The sequence below is a fragment of the Bombus bifarius genome, unplaced genomic scaffold (genome assembly GCF_011952205.1).
Source record: "Bombus bifarius isolate JDL3187 unplaced genomic scaffold, Bbif_JDL3187 scf7180000007974, whole genome shotgun sequence".
Taxonomy (NCBI): domain Eukaryota; kingdom Metazoa; phylum Arthropoda; class Insecta; order Hymenoptera; family Apidae; genus Bombus; species Bombus bifarius.
This window is the reverse complement of record NW_022884360.1, coordinates 2510449-2536538: the sequence shown is the minus strand read 5'-3', so window position 1 is coordinate 2536538 and position 26090 is coordinate 2510449. Positions and strand designations below refer to the sequence as shown.

General features: G+C 28.2%; 2 protein-coding genes across 6 annotated transcripts; one reads left to right on the top strand and one right to left on the bottom strand.

Annotated features, from left to right (window-relative positions):
* The first annotated feature begins 1141 nt into the window (after positions 1-1141).
* Positions 1142-18275, top strand: LOC117216996 (monocarboxylate transporter 13-like). 2 transcript variants are annotated; one of them, XM_033464230.1, is made up of 6 exons: positions 1142-1377; positions 12792-13048; positions 13450-13576; positions 14143-14322; positions 14474-14637; positions 14856-15889. In XM_033464230.1, exons 2-6 carry the CDS (start codon positions 12835-12837, stop codon positions 15887-15889), a joined length of 1719 nt encoding a protein of 572 aa, XP_033320121.1. In that variant the 5' UTR covers positions 1142-1377; positions 12792-12834. The 2 variants fall into 2 exon arrangements, with proteins under 2 accessions (XP_033320121.1, XP_033320120.1); XM_033464229.1 differs by having other exon boundaries at positions 1145-1377; positions 14844-18275.
* A 1077-nt stretch (positions 18276-19352) lies between these two features.
* On the bottom strand, positions 19353-25867 carry LOC117217166 (regulator of G-protein signaling 7). Of its 4 annotated transcripts, none has more exons than XR_004489484.1 (14): positions 25451-25867; positions 24937-25089; positions 24561-24786; positions 24394-24490; positions 24252-24302; positions 23725-23880; positions 23383-23606; positions 23055-23275; positions 22789-22902; positions 22584-22709; positions 22278-22464; positions 22008-22100; positions 20468-20662; positions 19353-20396 (listed from the first exon to the last, which is right to left on the bottom strand). XR_004489484.1 is itself a non-coding variant. In XM_033464549.1 (13 exons), exons 3-13 carry the CDS (start codon positions 24777-24779, stop codon positions 20597-20599), a joined length of 1554 nt encoding a protein of 517 aa, XP_033320440.1. In that variant the 5' UTR covers positions 24780-24786; positions 24937-25089; positions 25451-25867; the 3' UTR covers positions 19353-20596. The 4 variants fall into 4 exon arrangements, 1 of the variants encoding a protein (XP_033320440.1); XR_004489485.1 differs by having other exon boundaries at positions 19353-20031; XR_004489486.1 differs by having other exon boundaries at positions 19353-20026.
* Positions 25868-26090: the final 223 nt, after the last annotated feature.

Here is a 26090-nt window from a genome sequence, read left to right as displayed (position 1 = left end):
TTTAAACCAGTTATTCGATACAAGGTCTTTCTTTCTATTTCTAAATTTCATTTAGATCCTCAGTACTTTTGATAGAAATCGTTCCGTGTAATATATCTAAAATAGTAAAACGTTATCATGCGCAAAGAGAAACGTGCATCCATTCACCACCATCTGCTTTCCTCTAGGCATTATATAAACGTACGTATCAATGTAAAAACGTTGTTTTCGCGTGTTACACTTTGAATAATGTATAATGTAGTTTCTCATTCTTTTTATGTCACAGATACGATCGTTTTCAATAGATCTTCGTTTTGTTCGATACTATCGATTGTACATACAATAGCTCACGAAGTATTTATGTATATATTATGCATGTTACATAAAAATGAAACACTTTGAAATTCGATTAGCATTGTAACGAGAGTCGACTATTTACGTATTATATGTTTAAGATGATTAATCATGATCTATACTAGTCTCGAATTAAATATACGTTTGCAGTAACTATGTTGTAACTATCTTCAGATTGGTTTCAAAGACCAATATAATCATCGTCATGTCTCATTACAGTGCTAATGAGATTTCAGTGTTTTATATTATACACACAATTTCAATAAATACACACGTTGAAATACTTCCGTGAACCATTGTATATTGATAAAATATGGAATCATTCTTAAAATGAATACGTATAAAGGTAAATATTAGAATACATTTATTGCAAATACACATTTAAAAAAATATTCGTTTCAGTATAAATAGTTTTAAGCATATAGTTAATGTTAAAGATGCTCTAACTAATATAATAATTGATTATTCAAATACTTAAATAATTTCTGTGAAGTGTATGCTTGCAATAAATATCAAATGAATTCTAATGAAATCTTTATGAAACAAAATATTATATACGTATATTGATAAAGATGTTTATAGAAGCGTTGAAATGCTTTAGTGAGACACAGTATATGAAACATTGTATCGAGATAGAGAAATGAGATATTCTATTTGCTAAACGGTTGTCAGTGGCTGATGTAGAGATTTTACGGAGGACACCGACTGTGATCTATTAGTTCGGTGGTTGAAAGCTGTTGCACGAATGAAGACGCTTCGATTTATGATGCTGCGATATGCTAACCATTTTCGTTTGGTTAAAGTCGAGGGCAACCTTCGGGTGTCCCTCCGCCTCCAGCTTGAGCTGGACTGAAAGAAAAGGAAGAGGGAAAGGAACGAGTTCTTCAGTGCCTGTGCACAGTCTAGTTCAAGACTCACGATGATAGTGAACGTCCCGTGAAGATTCCTCCGGCCGGGCTGCCCTTCTCTGCCTAAACAAGAAAACTAGTGTCACCGAGCGTTGTGGACCGACCACCGTTTGCACAGGTCGCGGAACCTCTACAGGTCAGTGCACGTTTATCTTTCGGATGTGACTATAATCTCGACACCGCCTTCGCGAAATCGTTAAATCGCGAATCGATTTTTTCCACGCGGTTGACATTCGATCGCTTGACAGTTTCGGATAGTTCGTTAACGTAGGAAACGTCTATCATCCGTCATTCATATTTCTTATCTAACTTAAATAATGTGTTTAATTTAATAATTTCTTTCGTACGATTTGAAGAAATTTCAGAATAATAGAACTTGGTATTTTTTTTTTTTAATTTTAGATATTTTATATAACTGATTGGTAACAACGATAATTGATAAGGATACTATTTAGTATATTTCACGGTTTTAGGAATTTTGTTAAAAGAGATAGTATTTGATATTTTTGTCGATAATATTTAATAACTTCTATAATTGCCAAAATTTTATTAATATAGTATTTCATATTTGTTACTATTTGAAAAGTTCGATTAATAACTATAGTATGCAATAGCTTGTATAATTAAAGAAATTTCGCCACGATAACCATCACCCATGATGATAACATTATGTACTTTCGATCGTGTTTTAATCTTTAAGCGAATTTAATTTGTTTAAGTGAATGGAAATAGATTGGCCATTGCAATTATTCGTGTCAAACTTACGTGAAACGAATGTTACGCGTAAAAAATACGTAAAATCCTGCTTTTCAGGTTTCGCTGCGTTTTCCCGATCGTGTAAATATTGTTACGTTTTAAATCATCTCGCTAGGCTCATAAAATTTTGAACGGCTCGACAGAGTTACGATTCTGTGATGAATGTCGATACGTGACATTTTTGCTTTTCTTGAATTACGTGTTGTGTTTTGAAAATATTGAAAATGGTGCACGGCCATTGTTATACGTACACAGATATGCTAAATATTTCAAGATCATTTTATCTGGCACAAAGTTACTTTGAAATAATTATAGGTTAGTTTGTTTGAATCAAAGAATTATCTTCGTTTAAATTATTTCATTATTTCGCTAGCAAAAGTGAAATAAATCTTTATTTTGTTTTTATTTGAATAAAATGGAATACAAGCTTCCAAGTAACAATATCTGATTCTATTATGCCAAGAGAGTTAAAAATACAAATTTCCTCGCGCCTATACACAGGCTAGTGCAATTAATATCCAAGACTAATTGAAAGGAGAACAATTCTGAGAGCAAATGCTGTTACGTTCTAAAATAATTGGGTTTTATTGTTTATGATTGCAATAGATGCAACATACAGCGTTAAAAACTCTACCTTTATACGTTGCATCGTTTTAATATTAATTTTAATTTGTTAGATCTAAAATAAAATTACTTGTTGAAATAACGAATTGGTTCATTAATTGTGATTCGTTGTTTGAAATTATCCTCCATTCTTACTTGGAACTTCACGTTTATTTGTTATTTTGCTTTAAAAAATTCACTAATTAAGGTAATCAAAATTGATTTCGATATATCATGAAATACAGTTACACTTTGAAAAAATCATAAATCGGCTGAATTATGTTTCGTTAGTTGAAGTTGTTATCTTTCAGTTTTATTTCCAATAAAATTTGCTCCGGGTCCTGGTTATAGCGTGCGAGAGATGTAAGTCATTGAGACCCGAGTACTCACTTTTCTTTGGCTGCACGTAACGTGAATTCTACAATCTACTATAGCTGCACGTGAAACTAATCTTGTTCGAAAGAACTCAGTTAAAAATCTCGTACCAGCTGTTTGTCAGCATATATGTAATTACGATTGCTTGAAATTATATAGTTGAAGTATAAAAAGTGGGATCGCCAATTATTCGAAGAACGACTGGATGTGCATAAAGCTATTTTAAATTGATTAAATCTTTGACTAATGATAGTATTTTTACATATCTTAGATTTCCAATCGAATTACTACGAATCACCACTTTTATTTTTATCAATTTGCATTCGTACTTTTTACGAATTGTAAAAATTTTGCAACTTTTAATTGTGCTTGAAGGAAATAAAAAATGAAATGACAAATTTGTACTTTGTAATTTAATTTAATATTATATTTTGTAATTTCGGGTTATTTATGATAAAAATTAATAAATCGAAAATATGTCTTTAGTGAAAGAAAATTCTCGTAAAAATGTTACAAATTTTGTAATTGTATAATTTTTAATCTTTGCAAATGGAAATCGAAGAAGTGTCCAATTTAAACGATTGAAATAGTAAATTACAGTCTTTAGTCTTCTCACGGTAAAAGTTAATAAATCACTAAATATTGTGAAAAGCCGATAATTTGCCTATTAATTATTTCTACAAAAGAAAAATGCAAGAATTGTAATTTAGCTTCCAAGAAAAAAAGAAACTATCAAACAAATTATGTAATTAAGCGAACACGTTATTTGAGATTTCACGGTAAGATACTGTGTCGCAGTCGATATTGTTTTCTCGCAAATGATTGATTGGCCGGCTTTCTCGCCAGCATCGATATTTTTACGCGAAAGTGATGTTTAAATCATTTTCTAGAATAATATTCAGAAATAACGATATTCTCGTACATTAAAAATATTTCTTAGTGTGAAATCAAGAAATAAAAACATCACAAGTAATATAGTTAAATTGTAGTTAATATCGATGCTATAATAGTATTACAATTAGTATTGCAACGCTATTTCTATAATTTGATAACATTTATTTGGTAATAATCGTATTAGGAAAATATCGTTCGCTTCGTTCCAAACATTTATACGGTGTGAATAAACAAGGAGATTTTACGTGTAACTTATTAGTCACACACAGTAGTTGTTATTATAATCATCCAATAACTCAAGTCAGCCAACAATTTGCATTAAAATTTTCCTCGCGCAGAAATGATTTTTTTCAGCAGGACGCGACACGTATCCGCGCGAGGAAAAGATGCGTCATCAGAATTTCTATTATCATAAATTGTTAACATTATTATATTTTCATGTTTAGTTATAACGAATATTTCCATTAATTCTCGACTGTAACAAGTAACGAAAACCACCATTGTAGAATAACATTTCGTGGAAGAGATTATTTTTAGCGGGAGAGGATCTTCGAATTTTACTGTTTATAGAAGCAATTTAATCGACGACTATCTTCGGCATAGCTCATGATGTTACGAAGGTTTTTTTCGAAGCAAATCATAGTCATTAATACAGAATCCCTTGATAGCTCTGCAACAGTGTTTTTCTTCTTCTTTTGTTAGAGAAGGATAAAAAGGTATAGAATTACAAAAATTCCAATGTTTCTATAAGGTTTTCTCCTACTAAAACATACATATTTTTAATTCATTAACTTTTATCGCGAGGAAATTGGAAAGTATATAATAAACATTTATTATTTCCTTTTCCCATTATTCAACCGTTTATGATCCTTTGATTTTCCTTGCAAAAGAATTAGAAATTATACAACTACAAAAATAATGAAACTATAATTCCCACGAGAATATTTTCTATTAACATCACATTTTTAATTCATCAATTTGCTATTCCGGTACTTCCATCTTCTATTCGGTGTTGTTTTTCCATTCATTGCCATTTTTGTTGTGGCAATAAATCATTGTTTCTGCTCAATCAATGTAATATATTTTTTTTAATTGCTTGATACCATTTCTCAGAGTTGCCATATTCTTTTCTTGAGTATTAAGGCGTCATTTCTTATGATTGCAATATAGGTATCTTACTAGGTACCATTTTTTTTATTATCTAATACCATTTTTGGTATCAAATCTATTATTACTGTATTTATATAATTTTGTTACCATTTAGTGTCATTTTTGTTGTTGCAATATTTCATTGATTTGTGATTTTCAAACAAGTGATTGCCTCTTTATTTTGTTTACCACATTGCTTAAACTAATTAAGGGATCGTTTTTCATGTCACTTTGGCTTTTATACCCATTACCTGTGTCTTTTATTTTTTCTTAATGCCTGTCTTAAAGTTGATATTTATTACAGTATCACAGGAATAACAAGTCAATTTAACTAGCCACTATAGTACTTCTTTATTTCTGTTTACCTGATTGATGCTATAAAACGATTCATACTAATGATTCCCCGGTTGTTTTAGTGAGTAGAGCGATTTTTATTATTAGGCTGGAATATTCTTATGCATTCACGATGGCTATAAGTGTGCAAAAATATGAACAATATAAACTATACATGAACATACTATATATGAACAATATAAAATATAAACAAATATAAACAAAGAGATGCACAAATGCTAAAAATATATAAAATATCAAAAGTGAAATGCACATTATTATAATCAGAGTATAAAACATTCTTTTATTCGACCTATAATACTTTATCTGTGTTTGAAAAAAAAAAGGATTTGTATAAATATCATACCATACCACTTTTTATTATTTAATATCATTTCCCGTAACATAAATTATTTTTTTATTATTTAGTACAATTTGTTATTGCAACATCTTTTTTATTGTAATACTTTTTCGATTTGCCATCAATGTCTGTAGCATTTATTGTCACTCCTTTACAGCAATATTTCTTCCTTTTGTTATCAATTTTTTTACCATTTATTGCCATTTCTGTAGTAACATTTTTCTCCCTCGTTATTAACATTTGTAAGTACCATTCATTGCCATTTTTTTCTGTTCCACGTAATGCATATGGAATTGACGTTTATATTCAAATCGACATTCGATGCCACTTTTATCGTAAAGTTATTTACAATTTAACATCACTTTTTCGTTGTTCTCAGTACCATTATTGTTATCGAAATTTTGTTTTACTATAATATACTGTTTCATAAATTCTAGACGAAACAGTCTCGGTTCCTTATAACGGTTATACCGCGTCAAGGTTTTACATAATTACTTTAACATACGAAATAGGTGCCATAATACTTTCCAAGGTCGTATTATACAAAAATATTCTACGAAAGATCGAACTTCCTGCAAATTCACAAAATTCGTAGAATATAAATTTTCAATTAATTAATTTATCTAGGAATATGTACTTTGGAATACAAATTTAGAAACGTGAATTTATTATATTTATATTGATTCTAGCATAAATATCAATAAATTAGCTGTTAATAATTTAAAAAAATTCTAGATTCTAATACGACAAGAAGAAAACAATCGAAAATCAACAGAATAAACGAAGTACCATAATATTATATAGATGAAGGTATTTGGCTCTATGCCAAATATGTGACAGGAAAAAGTCAGAATCGATCGAACATAACCTTAAAGGCTGCTCAATATATAGTTAATTTAGACCAGAAACATACATAAATAAAAACACTAGGCAAATTATGAAAGCGAACACTGAAGGGCATCTATGAAGACTGTACTGTTTCGTATAGATGGCAATGAGAATTAGTGCAATTTGCCTCGAGTACTAAGATAGCATATCTTCATTTATGGCAATGTGTTATTATTAATTGCTAGTAATAAGAATAGGAATAAGATTCGCGCAGATAGTATCATCGTCACTATACCAAAGTAAGATTCTTACTTATACGTATATCTTATACTCATATACTTTGGTAATATTACTACTTATTTATTTACATATATTTGCAACTCGTTTATTATCGAAGCTTGCAATGGGCGAAATCCTAACGCAAGAATAATAATAATAATAAAATAAATAAATATTAGCTGTTGGTTGTGCTATTAATATCGATAAATTAGCCGAGGAAATATGATACTATTCGTGGAAAAACGTGAGAAAGAAAACGGTGGCAATAAGATTATCTGAGTAGCGTAAGCTTTTATTTATTTGTCTCGTTACACGAGGTTCTTGAATCGTTTTCATAAAGGTCAAATAACGTTAGAGGAGGAAATACCACTGTAGTTAAAGTTAGCGGCAATGCCTCGAGCAATACGACGATTCTAAAATGACCGACGTTAAGTGACGCTGAAACAGACCTCTAAGAATGTAAAGAACTTCTTAAATATCTCGACTTTGCACCTCTTACAGCTTATGGCTCTTTATGCAAAAACAAGTCCTGCAGGTTATACCGTACTTTTGCTGATATTGCTCAATACGGATATCTATAAATACCATCGTCTTCACCCGGGTTCATTTTGGTAAAAATTCGAAGACTTTTTCGACTCCGTTTCCATGTTTTTTCAACTAGAATTTCTACGCATTATGTCACGTTATTACAGTAATAATTAATGGGATTCTCTTTCTTTCTCTCTCTTTTTTTTTTCTTTGACGAAATCGATGACATGACGCGTGACGAGCGAGGCAGGATAAAAACGCAAATATTGAAAAAGTGTTTATTAGGACATCTCTACGCTTGCTCCATTGACGCGCAATTTTAACACGTTCAAGTACGTTTAGCGAAGCGTCAATTGCTTCGTGGTAATTAAAGTCTCGTGTTGCCACTGAAAACCATTTCTCATTCGCGGAAAAGGTGACCAATTATTATTTGAATGCCGTCACGTACGGATTATAAATTTATTTGGTCTTCGTCAGCGCGGATTTTGGACAGAAATTTGTTCTCATCGAATTTCCCTACTAACTTCCTGCATTTAACATGTTAAAACGTCTCGACGAAAATATGTTTGTTCGATAACTTGCCGTTAACTTACTGTGTATTTAAAGGCCTCGTATAAGCGTTGAAACGTGTCGTATTACATCGACACCTGGAAATCTGCATCAGTTTCAGTTTATGGTATGATAACGTTGGAACAAGTGTTTCAAAATGCCCGATTATTTTCCAACTACGGTATTATTATCGATAATAGGAGGTTGATCATAAAGAGCGAAAATTGTACATTGAACAGAACCAGGCAGGAAGATAGCTAATCAAGAGGAACAAATTTTCTCAATCGTTTTAGCGTTTTATTGTAAGAATTGAAAACGAACGAACCGAATGATTCTAAGAATTATTTGCATACGGATGATTCTGCTTTTCAATATCTATTAATATATGAAGTTCGTCTAAGGATCGAGAAACAAAATACAATGATGAAAATCTACTGCAAATTATATTCGGTATCGGTGCCACCCTCTGTAAGTTGAAACCTGCGCTCCAATTGAGCCTTGCTCACCGACTAAGACCGGGATTCTAATTCCTCGCATAATCGATACAAGTTGTTTCTGATGCCGATTTGCCGATACCGAATTACGTAAATTGTAACATGTATCGTGAATCCTAAGTATCGATGCATGCATCGCAACATGTTTCAACGCGTATAGGGGCCTTCAGGGATGTATGACGTGGCTGCCGATGTGATGGAAATTCTCAAGCATTTTATCTTTGAAAAAAGGAAAAAGAGTGGATTTATGTTTTAAAAAATTTCAAATTTCTTGTTTCAAGAAACTTAGGCGTTTTGTAGGATGCTCGAAAATGTTCACGAATGGCTATATTCCTTACATTCGATTTATCCACTTTGAATATTCTAATGCAATTTAAATATAGTGGTATACAGTTATTTGAAATGGCATGGAATAAATTTCTATTTGTTACGGGTTCGAGTGCTGTGTTTGTCACGATTGCATCAAAGTTCATCTATTTTTATTAGGCCGTTGTGCGTTCGTTGCACGTAAATATAGAAATCGTGTCTTTGTTGTTTACTTCACGTAATCATCAATTGTAACCGAAGCACGTTTACCTTACAGTTTCATTGAACGCGTATTCTAATGAAAATTGCATTTATTCCGGACAGGCAAGTGCGTAAGGCATTCTGCATGCGACATCGCCAACGGATCAATCTAAAGTAACGCTAGATTCCGAAACTATGCATAGTATGTTAGAAAATCTGTAATATCTAAATTAACTATTGTGGCGAAATGGGGAATATGTTATAAATGTGCATTTAAAAGAGTATGTATTAAAATATGTATAATACCTCGTTAACAGGTTCATAAATATTAGAACACTTGCTAAACTTGTATAGAACACGACAATTGTTCTAGATTGTTAGACAAATAATTAATCGATAAATTAATTAGATCGTATAAGATGATGATCAAAAATACAGGACAAAGTCTTGCAAAAAACAATTTGCAAGAATTTTAAAAGATCTTATTGAAGGAATTTGGATGGAATTAAATAGTGCAAAGTTTAAATCGGATTCCTGAAACTGTTAATAGAATATAGTTAAATAACGACGTATTAGACATAATGAAATAGGTATCTGATAGGAATATCAAAATAGGAATAGAAAAATAAAGTATCTAATAATATATGAAAATAAAGAAAACATGTAACCTTATTATACGTGTAATTGGTGAGATATTTGTTGAGACGTTGAACATATTAGTTCTTTATAGTCTACCGTTCCAAGCAAGCTTTAATCATTTTTTAATGGTTTATTAGGTATACTTCGATTTTCTGCAAGTGTCCTAATATTTATGAACGGGGGTGTACATATATTAATCCACTGGAATACTCTGAATGTTATATTCTGTGCTCTTCATTAACATGCAACTGAATGATAATCATTTTAATAAATACACAGAAAGGTTCATAAATTTACAAAAGGCATTGTTACACTGATAATCATTAAGTATATTCACGACAATGGGTGCAATGCTACAGAAGATGTACTTTCTATTTTACTAAGGAATTCAATTACTGTAAAAATCAAAATTTCTAATGTGTTATAAATCTTATCTTACTTCATTTTAATTGTTAGCGTTAAAAATCATTACCGCGGATAAAAGTAATTGTTATTGAATTTGGAAAATATCTAATATTGTGTAAAAAATGGGGCACATATCATAAACTTGACAATGTTGATAATCCCCTTTACAAAAATAAAATACCTGACATAATACACTCACGTGATATTTCTTGTTTAAATCATTTTTCTAATACCATAAGATTTCTTTATTTTTAATAGTAATACGTTTAGCATATAGTGATATGATCTCGAAACTGTGTTCTATGAAATTATCGATCTTATTTGTGCAATAATTTGTATAACTACATATAATGAATGTCGAATGTTCTACAATAAATTTATATCTATGAAAGTATAAAAGTTAAATTATCAATCTAATTAAAAAATTGAATTTTTTAATTTTAGTTGTGAAATTATGTTACAGAAACTGGTCAAAAGTTCCTCATGTTTTCTTCCTTTTTTTAATATTCTTTTTTTATTACTGAGAAAATTTACAGAATTCTACCATATTCTTCGTTGAATACACAAATTATATCCTTCAACAGAAACAATATTTATCACGAATATTTTTCCTAATCAGATTATATTATAATAAATTTCAAAGATAATTCTAACTTCCTCAAATTAATCAGTTCTTTGAAAGCTTTGATTATCATATTACTTACAATAATGTATGCCTGCTATTTGCAAGACAAGTCAGCAAAACGTTTCAACTGAATTAATCTTTGTGTGATGATATTAATGGATAGTAGTTTGTATAGAACTACAATGTACACTATACTATAATTGGGGATAATTAGTACAATAATTGAAAATAACCAATAACTGTATTTACAATCTAATGGCTCATTTATTGCACACCTGGTTATTAGTTTAAAAATACCACACCAATTAACTAATATATAGATACCTACAGTATACCTATGAGCTATTGTATTTGGTACAAGAGGCACGTCAATTTATTGAATTATCTTAATATAAATTCAAATAACGATCTACTATATAAATTACACATAGTATAATTGTTAAATATTCATTTCATAAAATTTTCGCGAAATGGGAAAAAATAACTGAAAAGATCTATCGGAATATTCCTTACGTGACTTACGAAAGATAAAATAAGTTATGTAATTGGGATAGTATGCGTTCGTATGACAAATGCAATTGCACAATGCGAAATTTGTTTGAAAAGTTCGAGTAAAATCTGTCATTCTCTTTTTTTAGTGCGCATGCGCAGACGCGTACGCAGATGCGTGCGCGCCGCCACGTGACTATTCCATTCAATTGCATATGGGTCTGTGGATATGTGTCGTGTAATTATGGCATTACGTATAAACTATTTTTGCTACCGTTTAGTATGACTAATTTCATGAAAAATTATAAATAATTACATGAACCTATCACCATATTCCTTTTGCAAATAAAATAACTTGGAAGATGGAAGGGAGTATAGTACTAATATATGTACGTATATAAATAATGCAAGAAATAACGCGATATGTTTTGTTTTCCTAGAGAAACATAGCTATATCACGTTCACTTCATACTTCAGCCTTGTCCTACATACCAGAACGTAGAAATTTTGTTTATACTTATATTCTGAAATTTCATGGTGTATTATGGTAAATGGTACATTTCACATTGACTACTGTTATCTTCATAAGACAGAATACGTATATACTTCGTGAAACACAATTTAAAACATCAATTATTTAATTATTTGTTAACCGATGTAAGAAATACAATGAAGATAGAAATTTTAACATGGTTATATTTATGATATTCATATATTATTAGTTTGGTATACATGGCTCATATTTTATGTGAAGTATTACATTCGTACCAATTATTTCAAGAAATTTATTCAATATCGCAGAAAACGGACAGCTTGCGTTACGTATGATGTATGGGACAATTGAACGTGTTAAGCATGTTATTAGTTTTACGACACAAGGAGAAAAACTAAATTACTATCTTAGGCGTTCGGTATTTTCTGTTTTATAGTAATTGAAGTACTGTAGTTTTATCCTTTAGGCTGGATATTAAAGGAACATTGAGAACAATGGACAATTTTGACCAGAAGACTTCCTAGTTATTGTTGACAGGCATTTGAATTACATGGACTATTGTAATAGTAATGGATTCCGATTATAAAATAGAATTTTCTCATTGCGTAGGGCTCTATATTTACTGATTATTATCTAGAAAATTATATTATTTTTCTGTATTCTATTGATTATTTAACAGCTATGTTTATTAATTCTAAAATCTTATTTATGGTTTTATTGACTACAAATTTGACAACAAAAAGGATTATCCCTTTCTTCACGTTCACTACAAGTATTCCACCTGCGCATCGTACAATGGGGCAAATGAATGGAGAAAATCAATGAGTTATAAAGCTTCGTGAATTTCGTCTAGTGAAATCTATAAAGTTTAAATATAGTTTTTTTTAATATTTCTTACCCTGACTTTTTAAACATTTTTGTAAAAATATAATAATGAAGATTGTAGGATTCATTTAATAGAAGCGAGTAAAATATTTTTTGTATAATCTTTCAAATAATTTTTCACTTTTCCTGAAAAGCTTGCTTGAGTTGCGTCATTTTTGAAATACATTTTTTGTTGATAATTTAAAAATATCGAATTATCGCTGTCGGTAAAATAGGGCGCGCTACTATTCTTAACTCCAATAAGAGAGCGCTACCTTTACCCGCTTAATTGATCAGGTCTGGACCATTTATACAAGGACCATTGTTTAATATACTTTATATCTGTAACTATCTAATGTCATGTTTCGTATAATTACAGATCAATCTAATTGAGTGCTTTTCACCACATTCTCCACGCTAACATGACGACGAAGAGTGTAAAAACGAAATTAGTCCCGCCGGATGGAGGATGGGGATGGGTCGTCCTTTCTTCAGCTCTTGTCGTGAACCTCCTTATTCCGGGTACCGTGAAATCGTTTGGTGTCCTCTTCGTCGAATTTCTTCACGTTTTCAAATCCACTTCTACCGCCGCCTCATGGATGCCAGCTTTATGCTACTTTTTATACAACTCTTTAGGTAAGCCAATTTTTACATTCATATATTTTCTCATTGCAAATTAAATGAGAAGTAATAAGATGTCTCATCTCATATTGCTGTTATAGCTACTAAAATTAATAAACTATATAATGATTGTTTATGCTATAAATTAAATTAGATCATTACGTCACTGTTAAACACCGTCCTTCCACATTTTTAAAAACTTTCAATGAATAATTTGTTGAAATTTAACATAAATTTTTGTAGACTTATGAAGGAAAGTCACTGCATTTTTTCTAACCTATAGATGTTTGTAAATAAAATAAACTTTCAAGTAAATTCTCAGATATACATGACACATCATAGTTTCACTATTTAAAATCATATTTTGCTCTTTCAATACAATATTAAGATTAGATAAAATAAATGATATCTTATAGGTCCACTATCCAGCATTTTATCAACTAGGTACTCCTACAAAACAGTGACTATCATCGGCGGCGCGTTTGCAGCTAGCGGGATGATGCTGAGTTACTTTGCTAATTCAGTTTCCTATTTATACGTTAGGTATAATAAAATCATCTTAAGAACCTTGACATTTTTATTTTGATAAAATAAAAAAATTATGAAAACAACATTTTTTGTTTAATAGATAAATATTCACTCTCTCTTAAATTTCTAGTAAGGAAACTTTAAAAGTAAAGATTACGAACGCCTAGTGAATAGCAACCCACTGTACATCAATGTAATTTTTGAAATGAATGCATCCCAAATACATACTTACTACACATGTATTTTGGTGTAATAGTAGAAAAATTTTTGTAAAGCATTTATAAGAAAATTTAAAAAATAATCAATTTGTTTATTAAAATTTTTTAAAAAAATTTACTCACTTATACACTTTTAAGTGAATAACATGTGTGACAGATTGCTCTTTTACAGGCGCCCACAATCTTTTCTAAAACTTTATCATCAAAAAATAAAGGTGATCGGACATATTATTTATTAAACAAAAAAAATGTTTCTTTTATCATTTAAAAATTTATTCATTATCACTACAATTTATTGTAATAGTAAAATTAGATATTTAAAAAAAAAAGAGAGCTAATAATTTTATAATTTTATGAATACAGCTATGGCTTGATGGTTGGAATTGGTGCTGGACTAACATTTCCACCAACAGTGTATATTGTAACTTCATATTTTGAAAGGCTTCGAGGTTTCGCAAATGGCTTGTGCATCTCTGGTAGTGCAATTGGAACTATCGTGTTACCACCTTTTCTACAGTATCTTCTTGACTGTTTTGGATATAGGTAATGTATCTTTATATATTGAATAGCATGTGTATAATTTATGTCACTTAAAAAAATTTAATCAAATATGATCCAATATCACTATAGTTAAAATAGTTAAAATGCATATTTTCAGAAATTTAAAAGTGTTACATTTTCATTGCATTTTTAGAGGTGCAGTATTAATCATGGGTGCACTCACATTAAATACATTGGTATGTGGTTTACTATACCATCCTGTTGAACAACACATGATCATGGTACCAGTAGAAGGAGGAATTGATAATCAAGGATTAACTATAGATGAACCAGTCCCCCATAAAAAAAAACTAACAGGTAACTTAGTATTGTTTAATTGATACACTATTAAGAAACATAACAATCTAAATGAATCAGAACTATGAAAACTGAATGGGTATTTAACAATATATATTATATTGTACATATAATGTGCACATTTGAAATATTTTAAATTTGAATATTTTTATGACACTGAAAAGATAATTTTTTGAGATGAGTTGTAAAATTAAATTAAATTTTGGATCTTTTCAAAGCATCCAGCACGATTGAGAATGAAACATCATGCAGCAATACAAGATCAAAGAAAGAAGAAAGTTCTGAAACTGAAAGTATAATGAATAACTCTAAAGTAAATCCTTGTTTGAAAGATAAAAATGAGGATAAAGACGATGAAGCAAAGAAAAAAAATACTTTTGAAAAAGGTCCTAGTTTGAACAAAGAGAAAGAAGATACTGTAAATTGTCAAAACGTGAATTCTTTACGAAGAGAAAGTAATACTTCTGAAGTTCTTGTAACTTCCAATAAATTAAAAAATGAAAAGCTAGAGTTGAATAACACATCGTTGAGTAAGAACAGAGACGAGAAGTTGTTTGAAAGTTCGAAAAGAGAACTAGGAGAATTGTCAGAAAAATCAATATCTGGAACATCGTTGACTAAGGTTGAAGTAAAAAATAAACGACAATTCTTTGACTTGAGTGTACTTAGAGATCCAATTTATTTAGTAATTCTCATTTCAAACTCTACCTCAGCTATCAGCAATACCAATTTTATGATCTTACTGCCTTCATATGCTATTTCACAAGGATTTGATAAGAATTCTTCAGCATTACTTTTATCAATTGTTTCTGCTCTTGATTTAGTTGGGCGAATCAGTGGTGCTTCATTATCAGATATCGACTTTGTGCCAAAGTATTATTATTTCGTTGGTGGCCTGGGTACTAGTGGAATAGCTTTGGCATTATTACCTATGGCAACAAGTTATACAATGCTTTCTTTCTTTTGTGCATTGTTTGGATTGTCTTCAGGCATGTACATTGGTATCACAACGGTAATTTTAGCAGATATGCTTGGCACAGAAAAACTTAGCTCGTCATATGGGATATCTTTATTTGTTAATGGAGTTCTTCAATTAATTGGTCCACCTATATGTGGCGTTATATTTGAAACAATAGGATCATATAAACCCATATTTCTAGCATTTGGTATTATACTTATTCTTGGCACTGCATTATGGGCAGCTGTACCTCTTATAAAGAGGAGCAACAAAAAATCTTTACAAGTTGTATAATATTTCATAATTACTAGTTTCTATAATGAATATTGCACAAGTTTAAAAATTATAAGGTATTATAGACTTGTTAATAACAGCATTATAACTGCCATTTAAACCATACAGTTTTTTTTTAGAAAATTTTTCATTTTTAATCATTTAAAGTTGCAAGTTAGTCTTTCTATTCGCGGATCTATAGTAATACATCATTAATATTATTATCATTTCGAATACTGATACTGATCTAATTTTATTTGTGTATATTGATATACTTAATAACTTATAGTTTAATTATCAGTGAGTTTACTATAGTTTTATTTAGTTATAATAAGGAATTATTTTACTGTTATGGTTGTAAATGGGCATATATGCAGTCATATTTGATGTTAATAATGAAATTATATGGACAAGATAAGAGTAGAAATAAGAATATATTAACCCTACGTTTACGTATTAATATAAAATTTATTATATGATTTAAAATTTTAAGTCATGATTACATATCAATCGTACTGTATACAATTCCAAAACAAACAATTATAGCAACAAGGATATTTTAATATAATCGGTATAGTAATGCACAAACGTAACTTTATTATGATATCATTAAAGTTTAACATCTCAAGTTTACCAGCCATTAATGAAATTGAATCATTATGATTTTCTAATAGTTAAATAATGCTTGATAACTTTTGCTAAAATTGGCAAAAAGATTAATATTATGTTTAAATAAAGAAAAAAATAAAAATGACTTTACTATTTGTGAGAAAGCTTTTTAGGAATTTATAATTATACCAAAGCATTCTTTTGTATACTATTATCAATTTTCAATGATTTCTTGGTGCTTAAACTTGTTGGTATACTAATTTCGTCCAATATTATAGTACAATCTATATACAATGTATTACTGAGTTACATATGTCTTTCCAGAAATATCATATATTAATACATGTTAAGTAGAATTGTTATTGTGCAATACTTTTACTATTACTGAAATTTTTCTAGCTAGTTTCAATATATTTTTATATACTTCATTAACTGTAAAGAGATATGATACTTTAAATAGGCTACTTTAAGACATTTTTGAAAGTTTCCTGTGAAGAAATGTATATATAGTTATTGATATTTTAAAAGTAAAAATTATGATCCATTACTATTAATATCATAGATAATCAGAGATTACATATCATAGCTGTATCGTCCATCACACTTTGTCTGAAAATTCTTTCAAAATGATGGTACTAATTAAGCACAATTTACAATTAATCAGCAGAAATGATTAAATGTAGATTTATCTTAATCCTTGCACATATAGTTACTTTTTTACACAATATGGTGCTAATTAATAATATGAAATTTGCTATTTAAAACTTGCGACTTCTATAAGCTGTAAAAAGTAAGACTTGTAATATTGATCCAATAGTAAATTTGTCAATTTTTTAAATTTGGCTAAAATTCACTACTTCCAAAATATGTTTTTAAAACACTAAATGTGTAAAAAATGTAAAAATTCCAAAGTTGACATTTTTTCGGTCTTTAAAAGTAGAACATTCACTTAAATAAATAAGTCACCTTTTATAAATGATCTGAATTTTTGGATAGATCACACAAACATAAAGGTCTTCAAAATTCGAATACTGTACAAGTTTTATTTTTCAAGAAATATTAATTCAATACAAACTGTAATAGTTCTAATTCCAATTTTAGTACTAAATATATTAAAGAAACAAAGACAATGATATAAATAAATTGTTATATTATTTATGTCATTGTTTACATCATGAAAAGTATTGTATTACTAGACTTATTAGAGAATCTTTTTACTAGGAAAGATTAAAAATTACTAGGTTCTGTTTATTATATGTGCATAGAAAATTTTAATTATATATTTATACCAAATACTCAGCTGTTTCTATTTATATTAGTTATAGATTTTTCCATGTATTACAATATCATTAATCACTGATGATCTGGATTTCTGTGCACATACTCTCTGGTAAAAATTTCTTCATTTTTGTACAAACGTGATGCGTCAATATGCATTCAATTTTTTAGTTCAAGTTTTTATTTGAATACTGGTTAATATTTTAAGGAACAAAAAAGTCATCTATGTATTGCAGTATATATAATTACTATAGTTTTCTTTTAGAGTTAATTGAACAAGATTTTTGTATTGTAGAGAAAATTTCTGATTTTTGTAATGATATTAAGAATGAATGCGAATGATTAAGTGTTACAAATGTAATTTTTATATCTGAGTAGCATTTATTTAAAATAATTTGTAAAATAATCAGACATTATGATTACAAATAAGAACAATGGAATGTAGCAAGAAAAAATAAGAAAAATAAGAAAGTATTATCAAATGTATTTTCTACTGAAAATAAAGAGAATTATGTCTGTATATAATGTTTTTACATACATATTATATGTAAAATATTTCACAGAAGTTTTGTTTAACTTTCTGCACGTTTCTTAAAAAATACTTTCTATATTCCTTTTCACATTACTTAAAAAAATCTTAATGTACAATAATTTTAAATAATATAATATTAAATACTATAAAATACTTTACAAAATTATACTAAAATAAATATCGAAATATTTTTTAACTGCAATTATTTTACGTTATCACTAAAATACTATTTTTATTGTCATAGACGTTTGCTCTCTTAAAATTTATGTATGAACTGTAATCAAAATTTGTTATTTATTATAATAAGCAATAAAATTTGAATACTTATTCAGCAGTTAAGTATGGTATTTTTATTATTTTTTTTTAATAATGTGTAATTATATTATTTAAATGATATTTTAAGTTTATTAATAATTAGAAAATAATTTTAATTACTATTGGTTTACATTACAAGTAGAATTACATGTATTTGATTTCAGGTGCTATTATATAGTCATTGTGATTCCCTACATGAATCATATTTATGTTCCTTTTAGCATGTCTGATGTTTCTTTTCAGTATTGATATTTAGGAATATCATTGATATCTGCTAAATTTCTTTTTTATTTGTTTTTATATGACATTTTATATTTCCTTTTATGTAAATTACATCTTTGTAAGGATCCAAAATAAACTGCATTTTACCGAAAATATAATATAAACTGTTATTCAATTTCATTAAAAAAGATAAAATTAAAGTTTTCTAATTCCATTAAGAAAAAATACTTAGCAACAAAAAATTTTATAGAACAAATAGTATATATTTTGAAATTAATTTACTATTAAAAACAACCAAATATTATAGTCTTTAAAAAATACTTTAAAATACCCTAACTACCTTAAAATACCTTCTAATTGCGATCACACAGGAGCAATCGATCACTATACTAAATTTAAATTACGTACATCATAAATAAAAAGACTACGGATAATTTTAAATAATGTTAAAAAATTGGAGATAATCTTATACAATTTATAAATTTTGGGTCAATGAATTACTGCTAGATAAAAGATCATACATCACTGTTCTTTTTTATACTATCTTATATTTATAATTACATTTTGTTCTTCTAATATATACCTGGCTTACAATACGTTTTAATATAATAAATATTACAAGATTGCAAATGCTTGATAACTTTTCGTATAATATTTTCTTCACTACAGGCGTATTTGTCTATTCATGAAAAATATAATTGATACGAAAATAGGTGTGTGGTATCCTATTGTTTCTTTCTTTATTAATCTTAAACAAATACTGTAGATTTTAAACATTGTCAAAGGCATACAAGAGTTATGTGTTACTCAGAAATGTAGGAGTTATATTTTTAATATTCGATCTCAATTACTTTACTTAATACAATACTTATTGTATTGACAAACATTTCATTTTTGTAAGATATGGAAGAGTATAGTGGAACATGTGCTTTAGTAAAATTTTATTGTATAATAATTACTAATGTATTATTAATCATTACATGTTAATCATGCATTTTAGTTTCTGACTGTTGTAACAGTTAATAATCTGAGATGCTTTTTTCTTTTCTTTTAAACATATGCATACCTGAACATAATTAATTTTTGTCGATGGAATATCAACTTATCAAAATTTCATATTTGAGAAATTCTTGATAGTCTCTTTAGAATTCCATGTAGAATTATTATTTTACAATTGTAGTGTTTACTTTAATTTAGACTACCTATACTTGGGAAAAATATATTATAATAATTATAAATAATTAAATATCATTAATGACGTGTAATTTAATAAATAAATGTTTATAGAATTGCTCTATACAGTTATACAGTTTTTGCTTGTACTAATAATACGTCTATTGGAATAAATTATTTACAAAACCTATTTCAGGGCTTGGTATAATTTATCACTGAGCTGTTTAAGAATCATTCTGATCAATTCCATAAAATAAAAGGTAGAAGATGATGTTACAAACACCGTTCTTTAAACGTCCTTAGAATTGAACATTTATTAATTGTATACATAGATAATAAAATTAAAAAATTGACAAAAAATGGAGTTGATCAGTTTGGCTTCCAAGAGACTCAATTATTCTACAAAAAATTGTATGGAAGCAAGTGGAAAATTGCGCTAGATGCGGATTTAAAGTATTTTGCATACTTACTCTTTTTTAGCGTGATAGTAATAAAATGAACTGCATTGTCTCCTCTTCGAATCATTCTGAATACGAAAACATAACACGAGACTTGGAAAGATTCCCAAAACCATTTATGAAAAATTTTTAAGCTGGTGATTACGACGTGGCTGTGTCTCTGCGCCCGCTGAACGATACAATAGAACGAATACCTTTTACCGAAGTCTGAAATAATTGAACAAAGGATGTAATTTTATTAACAGATGCTAAGACTTCTTTTTTAAGCTAATTTTTTAAAATGTTTACAAAACTCTCGAGTTTGCAGCGGATTACTATTTAAGAAGTTTTAAGTATATGCAATATAAGTGTTATGAAGTCTTATAAAGAACTATAAAAATGTTATTAATAATATTGACAGCGATAGTGATGTCGAGGACGATAATAATGATAATAATGTTGATGATATTCATAATGTCTATTATGTAACATTAATATAAAAACTTTACATTTTGGTTGCATAAACTAATGAAGTTAAATTTTTGACATCGTTGAGTAAAAAATTGTTTCCAACAAAAAGAACTGTTAGAAATCTTTAGATACTGTTAGAGATTTGAATGTGATTCTTGAGTATATACATACACAATCACGTATAATTATTTAATTACGAACATTAATATTATTAAGTATTATTTTTGCAATTTGTTTGGGTCATTTTTATCATCTAATTACATTAAATAAATTGACAAACCTTCTACAAACTGATATTTTATAAATTGTTAGTTACCGACTTGTACTATTTTTTGCTTGGAGTTAATATAAATATAGTGTTATAATTTTTCATTTCTTTTCTTGAAGTAGCTAGGTGATACATACATCAGTAGTGAAGCTGTAGTTAAAAACTAAATTAGGAAAAGACTAAAGAATGTCTGAAAAAATATAAAACATATACAAATAATAATCTGCTAAATAAAAACTATCTAAATAAAAAAACTATCTCCACAACAATCTCAAAGTCACAGTGGAAACCAAATATCTCAAAAAGCAGGCTACAAAATTATAATTATTAAAAGATCAAATACTGTGTATGCATATAAAAAATGTTGTGTACAAAAATTGCGAAAAAATTGAAATAAATAAATTTAAATAATATAACAAGAATGCAAATAGTATTGTAGGACAACAAAATTAGTAAATAATATCATAACGATAAGCTATATATTGTAATGAAATATTATACAAAATATCTTATCTAAATGATAATGATAATGCAGACAAAGATGATAGTGACGAAGACGACCATAACGATGGCGATGATGAAGACAAATAACGACGTTAGTGGTAATGATGACGGCAGCAGTAAAGATGATAATATATATATATATATATTCATAATTGTTTTTATAAATTAAAATAACAGCATTAGGAATATTAAAATAACAGTTACAATAACAATTACAATTATAATAATTGTAACTATATTAATAACTGCGTAACTACTACGTGTCGGGGTGCTACTACTCATAGTAGTGATCTAATATGTCAAAATATAATTTATAAATGATATATTGACCTTTTTCTTCGAGCCACTGAGAAAATCCTTATACATTTCCGAGCGAAGATACCTGGAGTAACTATCGCTTTTCATCAGATGATAAACGTGTGCCTAAAATTGAATACCACAGAAGATTGTTTTATTATTTTCTCCATTATTATTATTATTTCTAAGCTTTTATTACATTTAATTTATTCGATCTTAATATTTCAATGAATTTCTTGAATAAATATCTTTCCTACGAAGTTTCTTAATTTTAACTTGTAAAATCTTGTTTGTAATTTGTACCGCTGTTATGTCGAAACACCATCGATCAGGTTTTTGTAAATGCTTCTTTGTTAGCTCATAGGACTGGCAATCGACGTTAATTGGACAACTAGCATCTGGACCCAAATACTCATTCCAAATTTCGTTCACTTTATTTTGAACTTCTTTTTGAGGTAATGTTTTCAATTCTTGCACGGCTTCCCAAAATCTACGTATATCAACGAGGAATTTGTATTTTTAATCTCTATAGTTGTATTTTATTTTATAGAGATATTCTAGTCCAAAACTTGAATATGACTATCTAAATTAGAATATCTTCCTACTTACTTTAGATTTTCACCACTGAACTCTTTATCCAGAAAGCGTATAAATTGTTCTCTACCAACAGGATCTTGTAGCAATTCTTGAAGACTAAAACCCCATCTTTTTACTCTTCTTGTTGATATTTCTTTGCTATTTAAAAAAAATCAGATGTATTATCTTAATAATGTACATATAAATAAGTATAATATAAATTAAGAAATACACGTACGCTAATTTTTCTTGCTCCCACATTTCAGGATTATCTGATATCCATGGATTTGTGAATTCAGGTTGTATGAAAAAAGGATCATACTCTACATACTGCTCAAAATATGCAATCAGACTAAAATAATTACAATTAAAAATACTTAAAAATAAGATATGTAATTTAAGCAAATTAATATTGCTTAAAATAAATTAATTATATAACATCATACAGTTTTGGCAAAAATTTACAATAATATTCGATAATATTTAAAGGTGATATTTACTTACGCTTCTGAAACTTTCGAGACCTTTATATTCGATCTATCTAGTCTAGATTTCAACATTTCAATCTCCTTATTTAACGATTCTATCGATGATATCGAGAACGATCCTGAATGTGAAGGAATGTCGGTACTAGTCATACCTAAATGTTTGTTTAACTTCGAAATTGGTTTATAAGTACGGCATGCTTTCTTAATGTCCATTTCTGTCGTATTAACACATCCAGGCTGGAACATATAATAATTATATAAGTTTCCTATTATATTAAATATGTGATCATTATTCAATAAGAAATACTTTTTCAAAAAATACAAATAAAATTAGATATTATTACCATTGGTCTATATACATCCCAGAAAGCTCTTTCCTGACTATCCAGTACCTTTCTTTCTAATTTATCTCGCTTTTTATCGACTTTGCTTTGTGCTTCTGCTTGCATAAAAATGAACTCCCATTTCCTCGAAAACATTTTCTGTAACTTAGCTAAATTTTCAGCCTCATAATCTGCTAATTCTAAACGTGTTTTATTTTGCATCGTTCTTTTGCATAAATAGACAGCTATAATATTAAAGTTAAATATAAATTCTTTTACAAATAATTTGATATTTATATAATTAGTACAAGAAATACATTTGTGTAATCAATGCTAAATTAAAAAAAAAAATAGTTTTCATACCATAATCAGTATTTTCTGGTTCCCAACAATTTGATGGCCAAAAATATGGTGTTTGAAACCTATAGAAAGTATTATCATTTTTTACAGTAAGGCAGTGGTCATCAATAGGGAAGAAATATCCATGAGATGCCATAAGATGTGCCACATGAAGTGCCTCTATCATATCAATACATTTCTAATTAGTTAAAATCAAATAACTTTTTATATGATTTATGAGGGAAAATCAACAATAAAAGAACATTTTAGAAATTAAATCATTCAATATTATTTATACAATTAAATTGTTTGTCATTTTTTTATGTAATCTTCTTCAAATTCCATATCTCTTATTTTGTAGTAGTTACATTTTTTTAATCAATTAATAATGCTAAGACAAGAGCTAAATAAATAACTATTACTTTGAGCTACTATTATACTTTGAAGGCTATGATTAATTATAATATAATTAATAGTTGAAAGCAGAAGCAAAAACCCTTTTATTTTGTGATTTTTCCCTAATGTTTATGTACTTAATATTTTAATTGTACCTTGATCATCTATAGCCATGGCCTTCATCATCCATGATATTAAATCTGTACCTAAAATAATAAAGAGAATTAAGTACATTAATATCATATTAAAAAATAAAGAAAGAATAATAAAATGTCAAATAAAATTGTAATATATTACCAGTAAAAACAGAAGGTGTTTTTGTCATAAAATTCTTTACCGTTTTCACTGGAACACCTGTAACTTCATCTGACATTTTTTCTACGATATCTTCCATCTACAATACACAGATAAATAAAATTAAAGATAAGAACATTTAAAAATTATAAAAAAATATTCTCTCTTACTTTCTGATACACAAGATAATTAGGTGTATCTTCGGCACATGAGGCAGTGATATGATATGTGGGACTACTTGGAGATTTGTCAACTGCTTGGCCATTTTGATTGTTACATTGATCTATTTGATTATCTCTACTTCTATATCGATCAGCTGTTCCTCCAATGTCATTATTTTCACCTGGTTTTCGGCGACATGCCGATTGTTCAGAATTCATAGTTACCATATCCAAGCTAAAACAGTATTTTGGAAAGATTTTTATTGCATTTATATTATTCAAGGTATAAAACAAATATAGAAGGTCCACTAGTGTTTGACCTTATTATTTAAAAAATTTAGTTTTATTAATTAATTTAGTTAGTTGAAAACAGAAATATATTTACCTTAAAAAAGTATATTCTCCATGACATGAATAAAAGAAAAGTATCTTGTTTACATTATATTTATCAAGACCTAAGCCAATATCCGATTAATTGACTATTCACTATCACAAAGCCATGCCAATTATACATTTCACTAAGATGAGGCAGAAACAGCTGGTGAAAAAATATATAAATGAAATATTTCTTTATATTTCAATATATTTTCAGTGTATAAATCAATGTCACAATATATATCATTGTTTTATATATACATTTATAGCACGAAAAATGTAAATTTCAATAAATCAGTAAAATTTAAGCATTCTTAGATTTAAATTGATATTAAAAAGCGAAAAAATATAATAATAATTACAATATATGAATTTACTAGTTATTATAGTTAATTTCATATTCTAATCAGCCACAATGAAAATCAAATTTTCATACATTCTTTAAAAATGATCATCAAATTAAATTTAATCTACACAGAAAATTTTACTTCAACAAATGATTAGATAGTTAATAATAATATTACCGACTCTCAAGGAACAAAAACTAAATCTTCGAATGATCAACAGTGCCAATCATTCATGTTCTTTCTTGATAGGCAATTTCTCTATCAGAAATAATGATTCGACCTTTCCATATTAAAAAATATGCATCTATAGTATTTCACGATCTATTCGAAAACTTATTTTTGTAAGTCAAACTGTATTTGAAGCACAAATCTTCCTCATTACACGATCAATATTCCAAAATCACAAAACTATGAACACATTCTATTCGTTCGTAGAATTGCATTTAGACAAGATTGTTCCATTTTAAATAAATTGTTCGAATTATTTCATTAATGACAATAATTTACAAATAAGCCAATAATAAATTGTTTTTGATAGGCGAAATAATAGATCGGTGTTTTTACTATACATATATGTACGTGAGATTCCTTTGTACATTCGAACCACGACTGCGCGTACAATTTCATGTTGCTACGACGATGGTGTAGAAAGCATATCATATCATATTCATATGTATAGCAGAAACGGAAATGATGTAAAAATCTGTGGAAATTAAAAAAATTAATTTTAAATGTTAACTAATTCATAATGTTGGTTAACCGTATTCTTTAGTAATAGAATATTTACATATTTACATGATAAATCAATAAAGATCAT

Coding starts and splice junctions, on each gene's coding strand:
- LOC117217166 (XM_033464549.1), bottom strand. CDS start 24,779: ATGGTAACTATGAATTCTGAACAATCGGCATGTCGCCGAAAACCAGGT. Junction 24,491..24,560: donor ATTATCTTGTGTATCAGAAA/GTAAGAGAGAAT, acceptor TGTGTATTGTAG/ATGGAAGATATCGTAGAAAA. Junction 22,101..22,277: donor GGTGTTTCGACATAACAGCG/GTACAAATTACA, acceptor ATTCAATTTTAG/GCACACGTTTATCATCTGAT.
- LOC117216996 (XM_033464229.1), top strand. CDS start 12,835: ATGACGACGAAGAGTGTAAAAACGAAATTAGTCCCGCCGGATGGAGGA. Junction 13,049..13,449: donor CTTTTTATACAACTCTTTAG/GTAAGCCAATTT, acceptor GATATCTTATAG/GTCCACTATCCAGCATTTTA. Junction 14,323..14,473: donor CTTGACTGTTTTGGATATAG/GTAATGTATCTT, acceptor TTGCATTTTTAG/AGGTGCAGTATTAATCATGG.